Raw genomic sequence first — 24,964 nt, forward strand, 5'->3', positions numbered from 1 at the left:
AAATTTCCTTTATGGGCACATACACAAGATGCACTACATTCTTGATAGCATGGTAATGCTATCCATAGCCAGCAATGGAAGGAGGACTTGAAGAATTTAGAATAGGTTAATGTTGACCATGAATTCTCTCCTGAGTTTTATCCTTGCTTTCCTAGAATTTTGCAGCAGGAAAGTTGAATGGCAAAGCTGCATATATACCTGCATAGTCCCTTTACCTTATTTCACTTTATAATGTCAGTAATTTCCTTGACCTTCAGGAAAAATACTGAAATGCTTCAGTGCTGTGGTAGGCAGTGATTGTGGGTGTAGGCTTGGAATTGTGTAGTTCCACTGACATAGAAAGGCTCCCAGCTGCTGTGAGAGCATTTTGTGCTTAATAGAAAGCAGAGAAGAAAGTCGGGCTCACAGCTGGAGGGAGCCCTTACCCTCTGTTGTCTAGAATTTAATGAAAATGAGTAAGAGGGAATTTTCTCACTCTTCCCAGACATCTCCCAAATGAAGAGAAAAGGGGGTAGCAGATTTTTGGGAGGAATGGGAAGGTGGGTGTTGCAACAGCCAAAGGTTAGGAGCTACTGGAAAATGAGTGGCCAAGCCCTGAGGGTTATTAAGTAAGACCTGACTGTTGACACTGACTTTGACTCAGTGTCTTTTCTCTTGAAACTGTTATTTGTGGCATCCAGGGTGTTTTAATCCTTTATGTGCCAACCTGAAGTACTCCTTGGTATAGCAGACAAAGGGAAACAAAAAGAATTTGTATGCTTAGAGAAGGAGAGTAAAGGAGGAAGGACAAATCATTTGAGCTTTTCTGCAGGTATTTGGCTTGTCTATGATAATGTTCCTTTCCATAGGGAAATGTCAATATTTCTAAGTGCAAAGTTATGATATGATCTTGAGAGTTGTTAATGATTTGCTGGCTGAAATAGTGTCCTGCTTTCTTCATTGGTTTATTACATTTGGCCCTTTGAGCTAATAGGAGTGTAAAATAATATTAATACAATACTGGACAGAATACGAAGAGTAAATGGTCATATTTTCACTGTTGCTTTTCATGACAGCATGACTGCTGTGAAGTATTTTGTCTAAAAATACTGCTTTGTATTGAAGAAATAAAAGCGAGTCTCATTTTGTGTCATTGAGGAGTAACTTTAGATGTTTTAGTTACAGTCATCTTTTAAACAACTTGAGATCTTGTGAATTTCTTTCAGTTCAACAGCAGCATAGCAGTGCAGCAGCTGCTGCCCAACAAGGTGGCTATGAAATTCCAGCAAGATTAAGGACCCTTCATAATCTTGTTATCCAGTATGCTTCCCAAGGTAGATATGAGGTTGCTGTACCTCTCTGTAAACAAGCTCTTGAAGATCTGGAGAAGACTTCAGGTCATGATCATCCTGATGTTGCCACGATGTTGAACATACTTGCTTTGGTGTACAGGTTTGTATACTGACATAGATATATATCAGTTAAATAATATTTGGCTACAACCTGTTAAATGTTCAGACTAACATTTTTTGACTGTTTTTATTTTCCATTCCATTTATTGTCCATTCCCTGATTTTTATTAAAACTCTCAAGAGGGTCCTGCAATATTTGTATGTCTCCCTGTACTTAAAAGTCAAACACATTACTGCATTGTTGCCTGCGCCTTTGCTTTGGCAATGAAGTTGGGATTGATACTTTTTCCTTTTTTTGGTGTCTATTGAGGGGACTTGTCTTGATTACTCACTTACAGGTAGTCTAGAGGTATAAATTGTACAGTGTAAAGTAGTAGTAGATGCTAGTCCTCAGCCAGCAAACAACTTTACAGTTACAGGCTTCATGTTTTTACTTCTTGATTTCTGAATATATTATCAATTATTTTTATTTTGTACTAGCAACTTTAGGCCATTATTTAAGTCAGCTTCATTTTTATGACTTTTTCTGAATCGCCAGTATTAATTATGACTCTCTAAAATTTAGAGACCAGAACAAATACAAAGATGCAGCAAATCTCCTGAATGATGCCTTGGCTATCCGTGAAAAGACTTTGGGCAAAGATCATCCAGCGGTTTGTACATATGCAATATTATATGTTTAGTTGTGTTTTTCTCTGAATTTTTTTCAACTCATTCTAATATTAAACTCAACAGGAAAGTTTTTAAGACCTGGCATATCTCTAAACAGTACAGGTAGGAGGCCAAAATGTAACACTCTTCGCTTTCTCGTAAATACTTAACATATCTTTTGAGCATTCTATTCAATGCAGTTTCACCATAAATGATATAGTTGATTTGGGATTGCATGGATTTTCTGTGGGAAATTAATTTGTGGGGAAAGATTTTAAATTTCTTACTGAAATCACACTATTAATCTCAGATTGAAGGGGTACTTCTGATTTGTTCTACTGCTGCTTTTAAATGAAATGTGTAAATCAAACTTTTGTACTTGGTGCTTAAAATTAATGTGGTATCTCACTTCATGTAGCCTGTGTGAAGCAGGGCATCTCTGATTATATATGTGAGAGGTAGCTTTGTAAGAGAAGAAAATACGAAGAAACTATATGCACTAAATGACATTTCCACAAATGAAGCAAAAGTAATCTCTTGATTTTTTTTTTTCTTTCCTCATTTGTGTATGTATGCATTCAATAATAATTATTCTTTCATTTGCAAATTTTAAGAGGTCTATCCTGTGCATGGAAAATTTGAAAACATCGATGCATTGCAGATGTGTTCATTTATCAGATATTTGTATCAGCAAATTCCAGTGTAATTAATATATCTCTACTGTTGACAGGTGGCAGCAACTCTAAACAATCTTGCAGTACTTTATGGTAAACGAGGAAAGTACAAAGAAGCTGAACCATTGTGTAAGCGAGCTCTGGAAATCAGAGAAAAGGTATGAGTAAGAGAATACAGCACCTTTTAGTGGATTTTTTTGAGGGAGAGGGCAAAGTTTGAACACTACTTTTTTTTTTTTTTTTTTTTTTTTTTAATGTTTGGTTGGGTAGATCTGCCGGATAAACCACAGCGTCAGCAATGCCCAAGTGGTCAGCAGTGTCTGAAATTTAAAACACTCATAAATTCCAGTAGTCCTGTGGAGCTGCTGGAACACTCTGGGTGTATTCTAAATTCTGTATCTTGTAATTAACCTTCTTTACCTTTTTCTGTCCATTTTGATAGTTAATCATTGATTTGACAAAGCATTGAAATTTATAATGAAACAACATTAACATTTTTAAGTTGATTGTTCTGTGACCACATGGATATTTATTCCAGTCTGTGAGACTGAATGCCTGCATCTTCAGGCTTTGTATAATGTGCTGCATATGATGTTATTATACTACTTGCATTATTCTTATGAGCAGTTCTGCAGCATTCTCGGTTTGTTACAGAACTGAGTAACTTTCATATCTTTCAAATGCAGATTTTACTTTTGTCATCCTTGCGTTGAATTGATGAGCAATAAAAATTAACAGGTTATTTCTAAATTATGCATTTCTAAACCCTGATATGATGACTAGATAATATTTTAATATAAGGTATTTAATTTTCAGGTCCTGGGGAAAGATCACCCTGATGTTGCCAAACAATTAAATAACTTGGCTTTACTATGCCAGAACCAGGGTAAATATGAGGAGGTTGAATACTACTATCAGAGGGCACTGGAAATTTACCAAACCAAGCTGGGACCAGATGATCCAAATGTTGCAAAAACAAAGAATAACCTGGTAAGCCCATTATAAAGTAAATCTAAGAAAGTAAAATTTTCTGATTAATTAAAATGCACTTTTATTCAACATGTACTGTATTTATTGTTTATCAAGCTAAATAAAACAGTGTGCTGATATCTTCTTGGGGTGTGTGTGTATTTTGTTTTTAGGCATCCTGCTATCTAAAACAGGGCAAATTTAAGCAAGCGGAAACTTTATACAAAGAGATTCTTACTCGTGCTCATGAACGGGAATTTGGCTCTGTAGATGGTAAGAAACCGAGTCCCTAGATTTGAATGTATGTTTCATGTTTTTAGTTGTTGAGAAAGAGAAATAAAATCTGTGGGAAGTTAATTGTATCCTGATGAAAATTGTCTGCTTGAGGAAGACTTAAAAAGTAAGATTATAGATGCGTTGAAATACATTCATCATAAGAAAGTATTTAGATACAGCAGTAATGTTTGATGGAAAGGGAGAGCTTTTCTTACAAGAGGTAGACTTGGTAGGTTTGTGTTTTATGGTTTGTGTTTCTGGCATAATTTATCTTATGCCAAACCAAAAACAATTTTTGTATTTTTACAGTGGCAGAAAAATGTATGTCACTTTCCAGTCACAGGAGAAAGTCAGTGCAGGGTATTTAATGATAAATATATTGTTAATGTGAGTCCTCCATTAATACTTTTAAAGAATGGGGAAGATACCTTTCAGTTAAGAATTGCACCGTATATTGAAGTTGAATGCCTTATATTAATTAGAAGTCACAGTGAAGAATTTTCATTGCATTCCATGATGGTAGCATATGCACCACTTAGTAGATGTCAAAACAGTATAACAGATGAAAGAAAGAAATACGTGTTTTCTAGCATAGAACTGGGCACATGACAAATCGATGGCAGCAAATGCTGACTTCAAAGGTTCTCAGAGGTAAGGGTTTCTAAGTTCAGATATGAAAAGAAGACAGACTGTAGAACTAGAAAAGAAGAGGTGCAGGTGCATGTTTATTTGTCTCCTTGTAGTATGGACGGTAAGGTTTTTTGTGGTGGTAATAGTTTAATTCCCTGATTCACAACATCGTTTCAGAAGGATGAAAATCAATAAACACTTTGTAGCTTTGTAATTCTATTAACCGTTTTCTTCTGTTTCATCAGATGAAAATAAGCCTATTTGGATGCATGCAGAAGAGAGGGAAGAATGCAAAGTAAGGACATTGTCATAAGTGGGGTTTTTTTTAGCTTTTACTTGTTTAAGTTACAAATTGGTTAGTTTTCTTCAATGTTACTTTTGTTTTAGGGAAAGCAAAAAGATGGCACATCTTTTGGAGAATATGGTGGCTGGTACAAAGCTTGCAAAGTTGACAGGTGGGTAACTTCTTTAAGGACAAACACCACAGCAATTCCCAGTATCCAGAAATGTCAGATTAAAGTGTATTTAAAAATGAAACAACCAGCTGCTTGCTTAGGACTATAAAAACTATAGTACTAAAAATTCAGGCCCCAGGACTGGGTTTCAGGAGTACAGTAGCAGTTTTCAAGTCCTGAGGCATCTCTTAACATAGGCTGGCTAGACCTAGTAAGTGACATAAAAAATTCACCAGTTGTGTTCTTGGCAATCCTTCACATGGAAGCATAGGTCATCTTTCTTTCTTTTTATACCGTTGGTTGGCATACATGCTCTCCCTGCCCCCAGCAAGATCTGTAGATAAGAGTGCCAGAAGCAAAAAGGAGACTGCAAATAACTGAGGCTTGTTTTCTAGTTGGCACAAGAAAACAAGGTTAAACTGCCACAATTCAGCATTATGTCAGTTTCTATAGTTTGAAGAATATCACAGAATCATGAAATCACTTAGGTTGGAAGAGACCTTTGAGGTCATCAAGTCCAGCCCTTGACCCAGCACTGCCAAGTCCATCGCTAAGTGCCTCATCTGCACATTTTTTAAACACCTCCAGGGATGGTGATTCCACCACCTCCCTGGGCAGCCAGTGCCAGTGCTTGGCCACCCTTTCGGTGAAGAAATTTTCCCAGTATGCAATCTAAACCTCCCCTGATGCAACTTGAGGCCATTTCCTCTTGTCCTAGCACTTGTTACTTGGGAGAAGACATGGACCCCGACCTCACTACAACCTCCTGTCAGGCAGTTGCAGAGAGCAGTAAGCTCCTCCTGAGCCTCCTTTTCTCCAGGCTAAACAACACCAGTTCCCTCAGTGGCTCCTCATAAGTCTTGTGCTCCAGACCCTTCACCAGCTTCGTTGCCCTTCCCTGGACACGCTCCAGCACCTCTATGTAGTGAGGGGCCCAAAACCAAACACAGTATTTGAGGTGCATGTATATAGTTTTGTGTGAAAGAAAAAACTTTAAAATGAAAGAAGAGAAAAAAGGACTTCAGCTTGGATTACACTTGGTGAAATATTTTTTTTTTTTGCTTTAATTTTATTCCCTAACTGCCTTTTTTGAAATGTGCAGGTGTAAGAAAAAAACTTCACCTAGTACTGAAAATGCTTGGTGAGGGTTTCTTGTTTCTTTAGTGTTTGAGTTCTTGTATTTAACAAGCAACAGAACCTTTGTACTGCTGAAATCTGCTCTTTTTTTCTCCATCCTGAACTCTGGGTGCAATATGTTTTGTTGGTTTGTTTTTCATGTACTAGTTCATTCTAATGCATGAGGAAATCTTTTCTCTGCTGTTACTGGAGCAAAACTTGACGCAACAATACTGTGACTGAGCTAATTCTCATTGTGTCAGTGAAACAAAAATGTCTTCTTTGAGAGTGAGGCTTGTTAATGGAATGTAAGATTTTTATTTTTTTCCCTTTGTTCTAGTGTAGTTTGAATGCACAGAACCTGCAAATAAGTATTAAGTAAAAGCTGATGAAAGGAACTGTTAGTTTGTTTTGTGACTAACTAATGGTCACTGTATGCATGAGTTAGGCCTATTTTTCTGGAAGCTTTGCAATTATTCAGTTGAGCACACTCAGATTGGGATAAATTTTCACCTCCAGGTGCATCTGAGAAACACAAGGATATAGTACTCCAGTTTTCTCTTGAGTAGACCTAGAGGCTAGTTACTAACTTCTAGTTCCAGGGCTATTGACTAATCATAGTGTCAGCTGTTAATGCACCTTGAAAGGGGTTAACAGTTTTTTCCAGGTACATGGAGTACAGTATAGTATATTTCAAGAGAAACTTACTAAATAATTACAAAAATATAATAAATACTATATTAATTTAAGTTTTCATTATTTTGTGAATTGAGAAGGGTTTAGTGTGTGGTATATATACTTTTTTTTTTTTTTTTAAATAGTCCAACAGTAACAACTACCTTAAAGAACCTTGGGGCACTTTACAGACGACAGGGCAAATTCGAAGCTGCTGAAACATTAGAAGAGGCGGCAATGAGATCTCGTAAACAGGCAAGTATGAAAATTCACCTTAATGATACTGCTGCATTGTGGTCATGCAGATTTTCAACTTCAGTACCTTATAGGAGCAGAATATATAAAATTCTCACTATTCAGAGTCTGGTGCCTGACCAGTCTGAACTGGTGATAAATTGGATACCATCTTAACCACTTGCAAACTGGTTAATTGCTAGGGCAGTGGCACCAGGTAGCCAGGGTAATGATTCAAATTAGGAGTGAAATTATGTGGAAAATGGAAGAGAAGAGAACACTGTGTTGGCCAGCAGTCCTCAATCGGTTACGTCTCCTGGGAGAGAGACCATACTAGGGTTAAATGGAGTGTTTCTGTTGATAATCTTTTTTTGCCAGTAATGCTCCTCTGTTTTTAATAAGGAGCTGTCAAATTTAAAAATGTTCTGTTCTGCATACAACTGACTGGTGCAGACCTTTAGAAGACCCTTATAACTTTATCAGTCACTGTTCCTGTTACTTTTGCAAAACAATGGGATGGATATTACAGTTTAAGGGGGGACTTCTAATGTGGAGAAGTTCAGTGCTGTCTCTGTGCTCTCAGATGTGCTGTTCAGATAACCCTTTCTCAGTCTTAGAAGGTGGGAGAGAGTTTGTTTTTGTTAGGGTGTTGTTGGCTTTTTGTTTTTCCTTTCCCCTTTGGATATTTGATACAATGTCTTTCATAAAAAAAGCACGTAAGACTGGACAAGCAAACATGGCTTGTCAGTCAGCGTTAAAATTGAAAGCAAGATAAGAAAATGTAAGAATAAAAAAGCTTGTAAAGGTCAGTTTTGTTTTTATGCAATAGTAAATAAGACTTGTATTTTTTTCAGAAGTGTTTGGGTTTTTATTTTATTTTTCTTATATGTCCATGTAAAATTCTAAACTCAAATTCTAAATTCAAGTAAGCTGACTTAGGTGATGGACCATATCTTTATTGATAATGTACTGTTTCTTATTGGTTATACTGATTTGAAGTTGTATTTTCAATAATGATAGTGTAGTGTTTGATGTGTATAGAAGAAGATTTCAGGAAAAGGGAGAGAGCAAAAAAGTTCCTGGGAAACCTCATGCTCTTCTAGTGAATTCTGCAACAGTTCCCTTTGATATAAGGTGGCTAAGTTCTTTCTTCCACAAAAAATGATGGAAAACTTGTGTTTGCCAAATAAATGGAATGAAACTGGTAAGAGGAAAGTATAAACCTGGGACAAAAGTTCTTCAGCAAGAAAAATTCAAGGGTGGGGGCAAAATAGTTGATACGGGTACTTTCACTGAGGATGATTTTTCACATGGTTTTACTGAAGTTTCATTTTTGGTGTGTGTCATTCAAATGTGATTTGAAAATAAGACATGAACATGTGATGCATCTTTAACATATTTGCTTTGGTTCTTAGTTTTACTGTTGCCATTAGACATGATAATTTTTCACTGTGGACAGATGCAACCAGGGTAAATTGGCATAAAATAATAGTAATAAGAAGACTGGAAGAAAACAGCTTGTACTTATGTTTGTTTCCTTTTTATATAAACACCAAAACAGCGCACCAGCTTTTCAACTTCCAATTTTTACTGTGAAGCTTGGAATTGTTTATTTGGGACTTAAGGATGGGGGCATCTGGTTATTGAAGGAGTGTCTTCTAGAGTCCATGTTTAATTAGCCCATTTCTGGCTTGCCAGTCCCACTGCAAAAACTGTTCCTTGTCTCCATTTTCCATAGAGCCTGTTGGAAGCTTGTTGCTGCTACTCCATTAAGCATGCTTCAGATTTTTATTGGTGCATCATATACCACCTATACCATAATGCATCACATTACACACAGTACTAGATTTGGGTACGTAGGAAAGAGTGCTGTCTTACTAGCAGTGTTTAACACTGCCTTTCTATTCTAGGTCATTAAAGGAGGACAGGGTTAATACATTTCCCATTTTGAGCAAAATCAAGGAGGTATTTTCATTCCCAGGTGTGGAAAAGCATCAGTCCTCCACAGCTCAGTTCTCCTTCATGCATGTTTTGTTTGCTTTAGCTGCTGGGGTAAATATGGTAGATTTTTGAAGGCTAGTGAAGTTCTTTGTCCTTCGTGTTTCATGACAGAATCAAACGGGCAAAGTGCACTTCCCTTGTCCCTTTATTGTTTTTATTTATTTTTTTTTAACATATGAGGTAAATAAGAGATGATAGCTTTGGAACAGCCTAGTCTGTATGGGATACGTCATCTTCTTAGTGGTGAATTTAGATAGTTTTATGCTTTTTGTGTTCTGTGCTGCTAAAGGGATTGGTGGAAAAGCCATTTTGAGGCTGTGTTTCTCTACTGTCTGAGAGGTGTAGCTGCTTTTCTGCACCGTACAGCCATGTGGAAGTGAAAATATATAATCATTGTATGTTGGTTTCATGCTTCCCTGTGTGTAGAGTTCCATCAGGGAGGGCTGTTCTGCTTTTCTGTTGATGGAAGGCAGCTATATGGGAACCAAGAACATGATTTCTCAATGTCACTGAAACAACTTTCTTACTCGTGCAATTGACTTTTAAGAATAATTTAGGCATGATTTTCACTTCCTGTATTGTGATAAACTTTATGGATTTATTGTGCAGATTCCCTGCTGCAGTTGCTACTAGTGCTGCACAGTGAAAGATGGAAAATATTTTCTTACATGTAAGGCATTCATTTGGGATCTCTTCCTGTCAGCAGATACCATTTATGATGTGGAGTAGGTTTGTTATAAAGAAAACAAAACTGAATAAGTACAATTTGAGCTGTGTTACTTTCTAGGTTCTGTGTTAAAGGTTTTGCCTTACAGAAGGTATTTTCGTGCTTTTAAGGTATATAAAGGATTATTTGGTAATTGATGGGCATTCCTTAACACAGAGTAAATGTATTTTATTGACGACATACGTAGTCTGCTCTATTATAAACTTTTCATTTGATTTCTTTCTGAAGGATAAATTATACTACTGTGTCAAGTGTCATATATCAGTATTTTAAAATAACACAGCCTGTGTCTTAGGTATTAGATACTCAGACACCTGCGATGTTCTTCCCAAAGATGGGTGAATACTGCACCATTTGGTAGGTGGAAAACTGAAATTGCATTGACTGTTCCTGATCTATAAATTGCTTAAATATTAAACTGGCTTCAGGTGAGTGACATGAACACCATGAGGCTTTGACAAGTGATAGGGAAGGAGGAAAAGAATGACAAGACACCAAATTCTTAGACCACAAACTGTCTGCCCACTTCATGCTGTGTTGATTCCTGCCATGTAAAAAGGACAACTTAACCGTCCTTCGAAAGCAGAATCAGGGTGATGGAGTTGGTTGGACTTCTTTCTTGGTATGGTTATTGTGTGTAGGTTGTAGATTAATACAGCTTGTAATAAAATAAAACCTTTTTACATTTCATCTAATTCTCAGGGTCTTGACAACGTTCATAAACAGAGGGTTGCTGAAGTGCTGAATGACCCTGAGAGTATAGAAAAAAGGCGAAGCCGGGAAAGCCTCAATGTTGATGTGGTAAAGTACGAGAGTGGTCCTGATGGAGGCGAGGAAGTGAGTATGAGCGTAGAATGGAATGGGGTAAGTACAGTACACAGTTTAAGAAAATAGCTTAGATAAATTATCACCGTAACAAATATGGTTGTCCATTCACCAGCCTATCGTGTTTTCAGTAGTTACTTGGTTGATCTACCTCGTCTTTTGTAATTTTGCAGAATCAATTAAGAAATTAAGAATAACATTTTGTTTATCATAACATAATGTAAAAAAATGTAATATTTTAAAATTTAAAACATTCTATCTTTTGTCCTGAATGGTGAAATTTCTTCAAGAATCCCAAGCAGTTGTATTTAACCAATGCTGATTGAGTGTCCTGGTTATGGTCTGGTGTACAATTGCTTGTCAGTGGTTTCTTTTTGCTGTTAGAAATACTCTGGCAATTAACTTACTTTTGCTGTTGTCTTTTTTATGTCATATTTGCCTATGTTTTAAATATTTTTTTAAAAAATACCGAAGTTGTTGGAATCACAAAGAACATTTGCTATGGAGATATATTAAGTATTAGCAGTTTTATTAATGTGATCAGTCTAACACTAAAATAATTCCAATCTTCCTCCTTACTCAGCTTGTTAGAGGAAAGAACGTAACTTTTCAGGCTGCTGTGCAATCCATTCTAAGAAGCAGTGCCATTACATAACAACGTGATAGTAACTTCATATTTCTTAAGTGAAATTAATATCCCTTTTCCCATATTAGAATTTGACTGGAGTCAGACCTTGTTCTATTTGTTTCCCATATATTGGCTTCACTGTGTAACACTGATTGTCATGAAGTAAAAACATATTTGTGATGTAATTACATATGCATTTTTCTAACTTGTTTTCCTTTAATTTGAAAGACGGTGCAAGCTTTCGGTTATTGATCTGGCTTATGGTCTTTGCTTCTGTCACCAGCTTACCCATGCTTTATCCCATTGTTGGCAATGGGATATATATTGCACTGTTAGAACTAACTCCCATCCGCAGTTCTGCTGAAAATATTCTGTTAGATGATGAAAGTGGTGTTGCCTGCTTTTGCTGTATGGGAGGGGAAGTAGCCTACTTTGCAATATTGAGCATTCTGAAGTTTCATTTCTTTTACAATAGCAATCTTTTTTCTTCTTTTTGTTAGGCACATGAGACAAAGTTTAGCATTCCAAAGAAACCTTGAGAAAACACATACTGCTTTAGTTTTAAAGGAGAACGTTCTTTCCATCTTTGCTTTTGTCTCTTTATTATTGTTTTCTTGGCATTGGTGTTCTCAGTGCCAAGACAGTCAATCAGCATCTATTGTGAATAATACTGCATCATTAATAAAGCCAAAGTAAGGTTGGATAACACTTTTTTTTTTTTAATTCTCATTTTGCCCATTCAGCATTAGAACTGTGTACTGTACTCTTCCCTTAATTTCGCTGTACTTTGCATGACTATATGTTCTAAATGGATTAAACATTTTTTCTGTTATTGACATTAAACAAGCATGCAGGTTTTGGATTGAAAGGGCCTTCTGTGGAAAAGCAATAGACAGTATTTCTAGGTCAGTATTTGAATCAAACTCAGTGATAAAATTTCTGAAAAATTTAATTTTGACTTCTTAGGGCAGACTTTTCATTTTTGGTGTGCTGAAGTGGCATTGCTTCATTCTCATCTTTGCTCTTTTTTTCTCCTTTTAAGAGAAGGTATTTTGTGTTACATGTTTTACATAAAGTGGGCAACTCTCTCTCCCTTTACCCTGCTAGTGTTTCTATCTCAGTGCTGTTCTTCCATCTAATTTATATTGTGTAGTTGGGGGTTTGTGGGGGTTTTTTGTGGTGTTTTTTTTTTACCCTCATGTGTTCCTCCAGACAAAATATTCTGGCTCATAAAGTATAGTAGAATTCTTTACTTCTGTGTGCAGAGCCTGAAGAGAGGCCTGCCTTTTCCATTTAAATTCTTCTGAAGTGGTCAAGCTGACTCATGTTCTTGGCTGTCAGAGAGAATATGTAGTGTATAAAGTAGCAAACTTAAATGGAAAATTTTTGTTGGAAGGTTTATTGTGATTAAGTGAATTTCATATGTAATGTAATCCATATTAAGCATTATATGCTTTGATGTAGTGTGTTACACTCTTATAAAAAAAAAACCTGAAGTACCTTTTGAAGTAAATCTTCTGTTGACTATTAAAACAGACATGTTAAGTGAGGTTGTATAGTGCATATGTCTTCTAAAGTTCATCCCTTGAAGTTAACAAAAGATACTTGAAAATGTATAGAAATTGTCTTAAAAATTCAACACAGAGACACCAAGATTTGTATCCCTTATTATATTCGTATACAAAAAATGTCAGTAGGTATCTGGAATCGGCATTTTTGTAAATTGATCTTGCAGCCAGTTGCAGGACAGACAAAACCTTTGTGGTATGATAGTGCTTAATTTAAGATAACGTTCTTAGTGTGAGGAAGTACCTTTTCTTACTCTAACCCATATACTTCAGGAAGACAAGTTTCTGGGCACAGAAATCCGCTTTCAGGTGTGAAATGAAATTGTATTTTACTACCATAGACTAGTTGGTCAGAGTTGCTCTTGTTTTAATAAGAAGTGTCTGACAGTCAGGTGGGCATTGTGGCAGACAGCTACAAGTACAGAAGATGATGATGGTGGGCAGGTGTAAGCTAAAGTAATAAGGTGATTCTTATTCTGAATGATGTAAAAATAGGCAATTAAACTTTGCCATAGAAAGTGATAGCTCTTGTGATTTTCTTGTTTGTTCATAGTGCATTTAGGATATTTTTTTTAAATCCTAAACTCATGTTTTAAAGGCATCTTGATAATCATGCGGTCAGTGTTTAAGTTCAGGGTTTGATGTTTTTATTTCGGATTTCAAGTACCCAAAAGCTTGTCTGATTATTCCTAGTGTGCTGGTTAGCATAATAGAAGTTACACTCCATACCTATCGAATTTGTCTTGCCTTTGTTCTTTGGATCACTTTCACTACTACAGTGTTGTTGGTTTAAGACCATAAGAATAATTCGCCTTTTCACTGATCTAATATTTCTAATTGGAATTTATAGATTTCAATTTATTCAATCCTGAAAAGCCGAAGTCTGTTTTTAAAAGTGTGAACAATATATGCAATTTAATTTGCTAGATAACTAACTCAGGTTTTGATCTTCTAGTTACTTGGTAGCAAGGCATTTTGCCGTTTCCAGGAATAACTTTAATTACTGTTCATTCCAGTTGCTATAGATAAAGGCTTTCAAAGCAGTTATCTTAAGACTATCAGTAATAGTCTCTGTACTTACAGCAAGAATAGAAAATGTGTAAATTGAACCACAGCTTATTTTTAAAGGTGGATTCTTTCAGCTGCCTTGCTGCATTAGGGCAAGTAGAGAAGTTTCCACTTGAATTCTATTTAAATATATATATATATATATGCACACACACACAGAAGTACGTTCTAAAAAATATTTGTGAAACTGAATTGACTCAGGTCAGTTGGATTCAGGTTCCTTAAAGTAATAAACAGAATTTTGTCTGGAGGTTAGGGGAGGACCTCTTTCTTCTTGCTGTTTTGTTTTGAGGAAAATTCTGACAGAAGTTAAAGCTGAAATGAATGCACCTTGCTCTGTTCCTTTCTTCTGTTTGGTTTTTTTCTTTATTTTTATTTTTGTGTTAATGTCAGCTGAAAAAAAAAATCCTTTCTCTGTTTACAAAATGTAATGCTAAAGCTATCACTTCATAAAGGTGTTTAGTATTTTATACAAATTCTAACTTAAAGAATGCACAGCATTGCTCATGTAAGTCATGCTCATTTGTAAGTCATGTATTAGTGATATAGGAGAAACTATAGAAAGATATGTATCCTGGTAATTGCAAGGGCCTGCACTTTGTACTTAAGGGCGGTCCAGATACTTACTCAGGAAAAAATTGTTTTGAATGTGACCTAGAAATACTGTAAAAAATAACTGTTCAAAATTGAAAACTGTTGAATTTTTCCCAACAGTTTCATTCGGTTTTTCTCTCTCCATTTCTGACAGGCCTAGATGCCTTTTGTGATTCTTATACTGTCTCCTGCATGACGGGCGTGCACCACCTTCAGGCTTTAACTTCTCTCTTCAGTACTGACTGCTGTGTTTTAGCAACCCCCTTAAGATTCTTGTCAGAGCTACACCTCCCTGTAAACTGGCCATTCCTTCAGTGCTGGTGTCCTTTTTTGGTTTTCTATTTCTGTACATGTGTAGCTTTGCCAGATATGTATCTAGTCATACAAAATGTTATACAACCATTTGCTGTGTAATACATTAGTAAAAAAAAAAAAGTAACAATGAACTTTATAAGTAGCTGTTCACTATGGAAAAAAGGTAGTTAAAAGTATCACACAAGGTGTTATTGAAATGGCATGATGGTGATCTTTACAGGAGAAAAACAAAACAAAACCCGTAAAAGTAAGGCATGTTCTCCAAGTGCTTTAAAATGTATTTAGAGACCTATTACGTGGTTAACATCAATATGGAACTCTGAATGTCTTCACTTATGATTATTCTAAAGTAGCATTGCTGTTTAGTCTTTGTGTGAGATTTTGGCAATTATGCTTTTCTCTACTAATCTTGGTGTTCAGTGATTTGTGTATTTGTCTTTCTAACTTCTAATAAACTCACTCCAACTCAGGTGTCTGTCTTTGTCTGCTTAGTAGTACTTTACTTCCTTCTTTCACAATTATTCTTTCATAATCACATAGGATTTCTGTGAAGTAGGAAGCAGTCACTTCTAATCTTACTAAACTGTTGGGTGTTTTTAAGAGTAAAACATTTAAAAATAGACTCGTGGTCAGTTGGAAGTTTCTTTGGATCAGCACGGCAGTGTAAAACATGAATGCAATGTATGAAAAATTCATTTCATCATGTTTTACATTTTCTTTGGTGAAAGTGAAAATGGAAGCACAGGAATTTAACCATACATGTTTCTGATCAGAAATATTTTTGTTTAAGGATTTTAGAATTAATTAAACATGTTTGCGGGTAACGGGGATGTTTAGACAGAATGCAACAGGTGTTTTTCTTAGACTGCTGGAATGTTTTTGCTTGGGGCTTATACTCTGTTAACCACAGTGTGCTCATGTGAAATGGTAACATGGTGATGGTGAATTGCTCAGCTGCTGTGGTGGGTTTTTATTATTATGAATCATGGCTTGAGCATGTCTTCACATTTTAGAGATCTTTGGAAGGAACCCTTTTGTTCTGGTGAAGTTGTAGCTATACGGTATTAATGTGGTTAGGTAATTACCAAGTATATATTAACAGCAATAAAAAAAATAATTCATCGACGAAATGCTTTTGAGCCAGCGTTGGGGGAGGGCAACGAACTCGTGCAGTTTCACATTTCTTCAATTTTTTTCAGGATGGCACTGGATCTTTAAAACGCAGTGGTTCCTTTAGCAAACTTCGTGCTTCCATTAGACGCAGCAGTGAGAAGCTGGTTAGAAAGCTGAAGGGAGGAAGTTCACGGGACAGTGAACCAAAGAATCCAGGGTAATTATCTGTTCATAGCTGTGCTGGTGTGCCCTCGTTCTGTGCCCCCGCTGTAGCCTAGTGTAGTGCCTAGGACAGTGTTTTCTTTGCTCAGCTAACTGCGTATAATGTAGATTTATGTCTAAAAGAAAAATAAAACAGGAAATAATTCCTTACAAATATATATGAAAGTCCTGTAACATCTGAGGAGTATTTGCTTTTAAGAGTCAACTCATTTTTAAAAGTGGTTTTTTTCCCTATTTACTGTTAGCCACTTGAATAGTCTCATAGAATTACTGATAAATTTAGTTACCTGCAAAATTCTCCTTTTCATGCAGCAGGGAAGAATAATAAATGTTACCGACTTCTATTGTCAAAGCCTGAATACAGTAAACCCAACCCACAGCTAATGTTCTTGATAGAGCTTAATATCTTGAAATATTCTTGATACAGCTTTATATATTGTGGGTATAGAGAGAAGTACTGACTTGAGCCCTTCTCAGTTTCTAATTTTGGAAACCCCAGATTTCAGAGAGCAGAGGAAAATGCTGGAAAAACTTTAACCTAGTTGTACATCTCAATAACGTTTTGGCCTCAGCGAAGTCAAAATTCAAATGTTAATGAATTGGACTTCTCACTCTTTCCTATTTACCACATGATATGGATTTGCATGTAATATTTCTAATAAATGTATAAAAGCATTCGTCATGTATTGGTTGCTGCAGAGAAGTTTAAATGTTAAAATGTACTACTGATTTTCATGGTAGCCCTCGTGGGTGTTCCACCTCACCCCCAACATAATGGCAGTCAGTTTTGCAGGGTTTCTTTCTTCCCCTTTCTGCGGAAAACTGAAACTCATTTAGTTGGCAGGGAACTATATGACAATGTGAATTTGAACTTAGGTTTTAAAACAGTTAAATTGGAGAACCTGGACTAACTTTCGATGGAGCAACTGGACCTATATTAGTAACATAGTAGATGACGATGATGGTAATACCCGAGACAGTGATCTGGAGGCAGGGGCTCAGTGTGTTTTTGTAAGTGCTCCAGTGAAGCATTGCCTTACTGTTTTTATGCGGCTGTAAACATTGTGTACAGCTGTAATACATCTAGAATTTGCTTCCTCACGTATCTGTTTCAAATTCAGCCTGATGTGATTATTAGAATTGTTAATTAAAGCTGCCAGAGACTTGATGTTGAAGGCACTGAATTAATATCAAGGTCAAAAATCCCTTTGCATTTATTGATAACATCTTTAAGAACTGCCTCTGAGGTGATAGATTGGGAAAAGCTGTGAGAGGCATGTGATTAGAAGAGGGAAATATGTAAATGTAAAATGCTTTAGGGAAAACAAGCAAATATAAGCCAAAATAGGACAAAAGAGATTTCCCTCTTTGTCTTCAGTATTAGAATTCTTATGCGCTCTTCTTCTGTTTCTATTCAGTTCTGTCTAGAGTTCATACATCATAGTTCAGGGACATTCCTGTATAAATAGATGCATATATTTATAGCTAATTTTGCATTTTTCTCCTAATTTTTGAGACATGACAAATTTTTTTCGGTTTCTTAAAAGTCAGAGTTTTATTCCCTGTTCTCTGTAGTAAATTGAGCTAACTTCTGCAGGTAGAGTAACTCTGTGATTATAGATGTAGAAAACTATGCTTACATATAACTGAAGACATTTGGCTTTACAGTGTCTCTGTAAGAGTTTTATGTTGTTTATTTTAATCTTGCTTTTTATGGTCTGCACTTCAGTAGTGTTATTTGACCAAAGCAGAAGTAATCTACCGACATTAACGTTAATTACACTGTGGGGTCTGTATCACCAGATAAGATTTCCTCAAATAAAGACATTAATGTGAAACAAATTTTAAAACAAAGCAATATCTTTCTTGCTTTCCTTTTTTTGACGAAGTGTTCTTGGTTTTTAGATGTCACCGTAGTTCTCAAAGAATAATTTATTCTTAAAACTTGGAATAAGTGTATTGCATTGACAGGCTTTTTGTAGATACGCACGTTTAGTCTATAAGACAACAAATATTGCAATTTCTTTTCTTGTAAAATATAGACTTTTTAAAATCTAATTTATATTAGCTGGTTTTACTAAAAAATGCAAAGATTCGTGGTATTAAACACCAGCTTTGTAGATCGTGAAGCATAGCTGTATATATTGATATTCCAAGAAGTCAGTTTGATTTCATTTTCTAAAGAAACTTTAGTAAACTAGAGTTGTGGGGATTTTGGTTTGGTGGGGGTTTTGTTTTTTTTGTTTGTTTGTTTTTTTCTGCTTCTGAATTTAATAGAAGGGATATTCAGTTTTTATTATGCAGACCTTTGGTTTTTAGTGGGTTCTGATCGCTGAATACTACAGTGCTAATATAGCATACATATACATCATTTTTGCTGTGAAGTCAGCCACTCTAGGTAAAAGATGTATGTGCCTCCCTCCTTACTAGTACACCTCTGCATTCCCTGCCGATGTCTCTATGAAGGCTTTATTCTGAAATTTATTTCCGCCTGTTGCTTATAATGTGCTGCTGTAAATAGTAATTGACGGTGCTGGTATGATTCTGAATGAGAAATATTCAAATAGAAGTACATTAGTATCACAGCATGAAAGAAATGCTTAGTTTTCATGTTGTTTGATATGTTTGATACATGAGTGGAAAACTCATCAGGGAAACTCTTGAAGTCATGCAAAAGCCTTTTTGACAACGAACAAGTCTCTTAACTGTTCTTTGAAACATACAGTACTTGAAGTATGGTATCAGTTCTTTATTATATTTCAGAATTCAGTTATGTAATAGTTCAACTTTGCTTAATTAGTGTTAAGTTTGATTGTTTCACTTCAGAAAATTTTGATCATACAATGGAACAATTAAGATTTATAATTTCAAAGAAAGAGGAAAAAAAGAGACCAAACTATCATTATTGCTGTTGCTTATGTACCAGAAAAACAACTTCATGCTATTTGTGCAATCGTGTTCCTAACATGGAGGGAATTAAAAGTGCATTTGCCAGGCTAAAGTTCCTAAGTATGTTGATGTAAAAACATACAAAAACCCAACCCACAAACAAACCGGTATCACATGTGTCATAAAAAAAAAATATTTTTTTTTAATTGGCACTAAAAATACATGTGTAAATTTTTACTAGTGGATTTTGCATTTCCCTGGAATGTTTTCCATAAACCTTTGTGCTCTTTTGGAGATTTTATGTAATGTTTTGTGTTTTACAGATTAACTTACTTTGACTTCCGTATATAACCTCTGTTGTACATGTTTCCCTGAATAAATGAGAGGTGTATACCATGCATGAGTCCTTGCTTTGTTGTTGCTAACACTCATGTCAAGTATCTTAAATTGCGTGCAATCTAGCTTTTGAAACATTCTGATTTAACGCTAGGAAGAAACAGTAAGCCTATGTTATGTGGCAGCTGCTGCCTGTGTGCGTTAGTGTTCTGGCTTATTATTCTGCTAAGCCTTTGCTTTATGAAAGCATTTAAAACTCGTGCTTGACTTTGACTGTTAGTAGTCTTGCTTTAGTAGAAAGAAAAACTGGTTAATATCTAATGTGATCTGTATGGATAAACCTTTCCATGTTACTGGAAGGCATTGGAAACTTTGCATCAGCCAGCTGTTTCGCTGCAGGATTAGGCCCTCATTGTCTTGTGCATAGTTCATCAAATGTCTATTCAGAGCCCTCGTTTAGTAGTTCCAAATAGTTGAAGAGCTAGTGAAAACCCAAAGCAAACATAGAACATTCTGAGTAATGTACACCGTAAAATATTTTTGTTAGATTTTGTATATGTTTGAGATGTAGGTAAATTAATAAATACTCATCTCAAACAGCACTAGATATTACAATTACAATTACAATTACAGTGATGTTTTGACTGTCAGTAGGTCCTGTGTAAGTGATTCATTTTTTTTTCCTCATCTGTTGCTTTCAATACAGTATTGCAGGGTTGTTGTTACCACTGCTCAGAGCATTGTAAAGCCAAAAGCATAATCAAAGTTAATAGCAGCAACCATCTTGCTTCCCTTCGCTTTGAAATGTTTAAAGGATTTTTAAAATGCTTTTTGAAATTGATGCTGAGGACTTACCTAGATGAGGCAGAAAATACTCATGTTGTAGCTTTTCCAAGTTAAATGCTGCCTGTGTGACAAACTTACTCGTGTTTCACATTTTCTTTCCTAAACTGTCTGTTTTGATGCTTTTGTAAGAAGCTGCATAAAATCGAAACTGAGAATTAGTTAATTAAAAGTCAGTGCTAAGTCAGTGTATTGATTTGATATGCTTTAAAAATTGAGATTTTGAGTTGAAATTAAATCACTTGCCTGAAATGTTTAAGCTTAGAGGAGCTAGCAATTTTTTTTTTGGTTTTACATGTCATTTAGAACCAGATACAAACATATGCTAAGCTATGTAGTTACCTTAAGGGGTGTCCCTCAGATCAGTTTGGGGGGCATTGTTCAAACTCCCTTAACTGTGCATTGCTCGTTGTTAATTGTGTTTTTAGAGCTGTTAGTTTTCAGCTTTTCTGATCGGTTTATCCTTGCATGTTCACTGTCCTGGTTGCAGCATGAAGCGTGCCAGTTCTCTGAATGTTCTTAACATGGGTGGCAAGGCTACTGAAGATCATTTTCAAGTAAGAAGCCCTACAATACTCTTACAAAAATAGATAGCAGTAGTAGGGTTTGGGATAAAAATAGCGTGATAAATAATATAACAACAAACTCCCAGTGACTGGCAAGATCCTACTTCGGCAAGATGTTTAAAGCGTATGCTTGAGGAGTCATTCTGTAACGCTTTTGAGTATTACACTTAATTTTAAGCAAGTGCTTAAGTTGACCAGTAAAGATCATTGGCTTTTATGATAGCAAGCAGCCTCTGGCTTGGACTCTTAAGTTCTTGTAAACGCTACTTTAAAAATACAAGAACTTTCAAAGTCCAGTTAAGTATTTCTTTACTTCAGCCCCTTTATTGTAAAGGGCCCAGTCATCTTAATTGCTGTATTTTCAGATTCCCTTAAATGTGACTTCAGTTGTTTCTGAGGTCGTACAGGAGCAGTGTCTAAAAGTTTGTCTGATCTATGTTACGCTTCTGCTAATATAAACCCGTATTTTGCTTACCTGTATATGGTGTGCCCGATAGCTACTTCCCATTTCCTGTTTTTACCTAATAAATCACTGCTTCTTATATTGTCAAATAAGCTAGCAATGTTCTGCGCTCTAAACACGTGTGCATTTTACTGACACAGTAACTGCAACTAATTTTAGGAAGATAAAACTGCTTCTGTACTAACAAAACTGTACGTGAGGATCTTCATTGCTGTTTGTCCTAAAGTATCAGGAAAGCCCAAACTGTATGGCTCTCATTTTACCATTGAGTGGCATAAAGGAGTCTTAAGTATATTATCTCTAATGAATGTACTGCAGAGTTTTCTGTGGTGTGAAATGTATGCAAAACTTAATTTAGGCTGAACTTCAGGGGGGAAAAAAACCCGCAAACCAGAGTAAAGCATAATTCTTTGCAGAAACCATGCCAAGGTTTCAAAATGCCATGCCTTAAGTGCCCCTAAAGTGGATCCTTAGTATATAATTGATGTGACTTCCAGAAGAGTAATTTCTGTGCACATTGTGATACCAAAGTTAGTTCTCACTTTTTGTGAACTTCGGTGGTTTCCCAACTGTATACACTCATGGCAATTCCCATAGATGGGCTTTTGCGTTTCTGGGAAGACTTGGGTCAGGATTGTGAAGGGTGTGTATACATATCAACAGATCTTTTCAGTATTGCTGGCTGGGGAAAAAGAGGTTTATTCGAGTATGGAAAAGTACTCCCCTACTCACCATGAACAAGGCCAGTTCTCTGTAGTTCCCGGTACCCGTTTGTTCCTGTTTTTTAAAACTAGTAATTTTGTTTATTTGCTGAACTACCTGGACATCTGCTTAATTTATTTGTTTGTTTTTTTTTTTTCCCCTTCACACAGGAACGAAATAATTGTCTGACAGACTCAAGAGCTCTGAGTGTCAGTCATACTGATTTGGCGCATTGAGATTCTTGGACAGAAGCTAGCTAATATTCCTTTGTGAATAAAGAAGCACTGAGACCTTCAAAGCTTTGGTTCCTCATCATTATGTATAGGAACACCTAGTCTGTAGATTTTTGTTGGTTTTTTTTCCAATGGACTGCTGGTTTTACTTTTCGAAATAGGGACAATTTCAAACACGGCATTAGTGGATATTTTCTTCTAAAGGAAAACTATATAGATATATATTGCTCATTGCACTGCTCCCATTCATGGTTACATTGATTTCTTCAATAGATCCAAGTATTACAGCAGCCAAAAAAATGTAAAAATATAAACATATTTAAAGCATACCAAAATGCAATGATGTTTGAAAATGCAGGCAAAATTAAATGTGTTGCAGTAAATACACACAGTGCTGGAATGAGAAAAGGATAAAATTCATGTGCATTACTGTATAAATTGAAATTGAGCATACTGTATTGGTGGGGCTTTCCTTTGCACCACGTACTATTGTATTGTTAGAAACCTTAGCTGGCGAAACAGCACTTGAGACACGGCTTACTTAACCACTAGATTGAGCTATTAAATTTTACGGAAGAGAGGGTTGGGGTTACATTACATATAGATAGCACGAATAGCAATACCTGTGACTGTAACTTTGATACTTGTTGATGTAAGTCTTAGGGCACAGTAATCAGTGGAGGTAGGACAGTTCAGGAGAAATGGGAAACGTTTTGACCTTGACTTTGTATGGTTGAAGAACACTGACGTGTTGGACTGCAGCTGTCCCAGAGCAGCTGCTGTTGCTCTTAGGGAAACATCAAGCCTCAGGTTGACTTTCTTGCTTGTCCGCTGGAATTCACAATCCCATTCGCTGTTTTCTGAGAGTGCCCCAGCATTTCCTTATGCTGATTCCAAATCCTGCCTTTCTCCATAATAGCTGATGACAGCAGAAGCGGGCAGCTACACACTAGGCTGTTACGCTGGGGAGTAGCTGCTGTGCAGAGGACCACTCAAATCCAAAGGGCCCCAACGGAAGCGCTAGATGGCCGTAAGCGGCAAGCAACTTGTTTGACTACACATCCATGTTAAATCTACTTATGGTTAATATATATGCTGTCAGTATACGGGACTGCTGCTGGAACTAAGTGTGTATTATTAAGTTTTTTATAGACACTAGTGTTTCCTCTTGCTTTTCTGTAAAGCTTGTAATTTTGTTCATCTTTTGTAAAAATTTTTCTTCATGTGAAGCTGGATGAGAAAGTAAAAAAAAAAAGCAACCAGTGTGTATACAAATGTATTTGTGGTCATAGTTGCGAGTTGGAAAATGCCGAACAAAATTAACTTTGGGAAAAGCTGGAATATTCATTCAAGGTTAGCGCCAACTGGAGGTAACTCACAGGAATGTAAGCGAGTTTTAGTATTTGAACAGGCGGCGAAGAGTCATTAGTATCAGTAGTTCGTAGAAGTATTTGACTGGTTTTGCATCTGGTTTTACGTTGGTTACAGTAACTGATGCAAAAAGTTGTATGTGTATTGCACTTAACTTATGTTTACCAGGAGGTACCTTATTAGCATCTTTTTAAAGAAAGCTGCATATATGGTATACCTGCTATGAAGACAGTTTAGAAACGGTGAGATACAATGCTGCTAATGTGTAGAAGTTTTAGCACAGAGTAGTGCAATTCATTAATGAACTTGAGCAAGAACAGATTGTTGCTCAGTTATCTTAACAATATATACTCATATAATGTAGACTCTTAGAGTTTTAATCTTTTTATTAAGAGCTTTTTATATTACAGAAATCCATAATATATATACTTCCCCCCTGCCCCCAAAGCAAAACATGTTATGTGCACCCATTGGTGAATTCAATTCTCTGCGCAAAGCCAGAGCGAGCTGGCTCTGCACCCAGGCTGCGCACCCAGGGTGGGTGCCGGTGCCGGGCAGGCTGGGGGAAGGGCAGGAGAACCCTGCCTGAGGAGCTCTTGCTGCAGACACCCCTTGCCGTCACCCTGTTTCACACCAGCATGCTGCCGGGGTGGCTCAGCGGACCTTGCAGCACGCGGTTCTGCAGAGCTCAGTGTTTCACTGAAGAGACTGTTGTAAAAGTCTGGCTTCCAAAAAAATCCACAAAACTATTTAGACCCAGAACTGATCTTGTTAATAAGGACTTACTTAAAAGACATTGAAGAATGTGGTTTCTACATTTCATCTTTCAACTTCAAAGGAAAATTATTTTTGCAGCCTTTCTCTCTCTCTCTCTCAAAAAAAAGGGGGGGGGGGAAGAGACAGAACTTGTGTAAATAGCAATACAATATTTAACCATGCCAAATTACAATGTACATTAAGTTTTAAAATGCAAGACCATGGTATGTTGATGGTGACAGTGAGGGAGCTTTCTCGTTCAGTATCTTACGGTTGGTGGCATTACTAGTACTGTGCTTTTAAATGTGTTAAACTTTTATATATTTTAAAGTGTGTTGGAAGATTAAGTTGTTGAGCTACTGCTTATTAAACAATTCTTACATTTACAAGGTTCATTTTTTTCAGAGAAGAAACTTCGAGACTTCTCTAATCCATAAATCCCCGAGAATGAGCCAATGGGCTGGTTTGCAGTTTGTGAAGCACTTGTATAAAAACCAAGTTAAGGTCAACATTACTTGTGTGTGAATCATGAATGAATTACTGTCAGGACATGTCTGTATACATTTCAGTTTTGGGTGGGCTTCTCAGTTTGCTTTTACGTAAGATTTTCTTTCTAGATTTCCTCAGTTCCGGTTGTAGCTAACAGTCTGCATGATGTATAAAACCAGAACAC

The 24,964-nt window shown here is 36.4% G+C and overlaps 1 protein-coding gene across 10 annotated transcripts in view; it reads left to right on the forward strand.

The window, feature by feature from the left end:
* Positions 1 to 24,404, forward strand: part of LOC101920564 (kinesin light chain 1) — a 71,988-nt gene extending 47,584 nt beyond the window's left edge. For 3 of the 10 annotated variants that reach the window (XM_055797051.1, XM_055797096.1, XM_055797102.1), the window contains 12 exons: positions 1,206 to 1,431; positions 1,957 to 2,044; positions 2,773 to 2,874; positions 3,533 to 3,706; positions 3,859 to 3,958; positions 4,837 to 4,886; positions 4,979 to 5,046; positions 6,984 to 7,092; positions 10,502 to 10,663; positions 15,997 to 16,127; positions 20,691 to 20,757; positions 22,102 to 24,404. In XM_055797051.1, coding sequence (XP_055653026.1) covers positions 1,206 to 1,431; positions 1,957 to 2,044; positions 2,773 to 2,874; positions 3,533 to 3,706; positions 3,859 to 3,958; positions 4,837 to 4,886; positions 4,979 to 5,046; positions 6,984 to 7,092; positions 10,502 to 10,663; positions 15,997 to 16,127; positions 20,691 to 20,757; positions 22,102 to 22,167 — 1,343 coding nt within the window. In that variant the 3' untranslated portion in view covers positions 22,168 to 24,404. Of the gene's footprint in view, positions 1 to 1,205; positions 1,432 to 1,956; positions 2,045 to 2,772; positions 2,875 to 3,532; positions 3,707 to 3,858; positions 3,959 to 4,836; positions 4,887 to 4,978; positions 5,047 to 6,983; positions 7,093 to 10,501; positions 10,664 to 14,636; positions 15,267 to 15,996; positions 16,128 to 20,690; positions 20,758 to 22,101 lie in introns of those variants that run through there. The other 7 variants (XM_055797056.1, XM_055797112.1, XM_055797066.1 and 4 more) reach the window with 5 other exon arrangements.
* The last annotated feature ends 560 nt before the right edge of the window (positions 24,405 to 24,964 follow it).

The sequence above is a fragment of the Falco peregrinus genome, chromosome 1, assembly GCF_023634155.1.
Source record: "Falco peregrinus isolate bFalPer1 chromosome 1, bFalPer1.pri, whole genome shotgun sequence".
Classification (NCBI taxonomy): domain Eukaryota; kingdom Metazoa; phylum Chordata; class Aves; order Falconiformes; family Falconidae; genus Falco; species Falco peregrinus.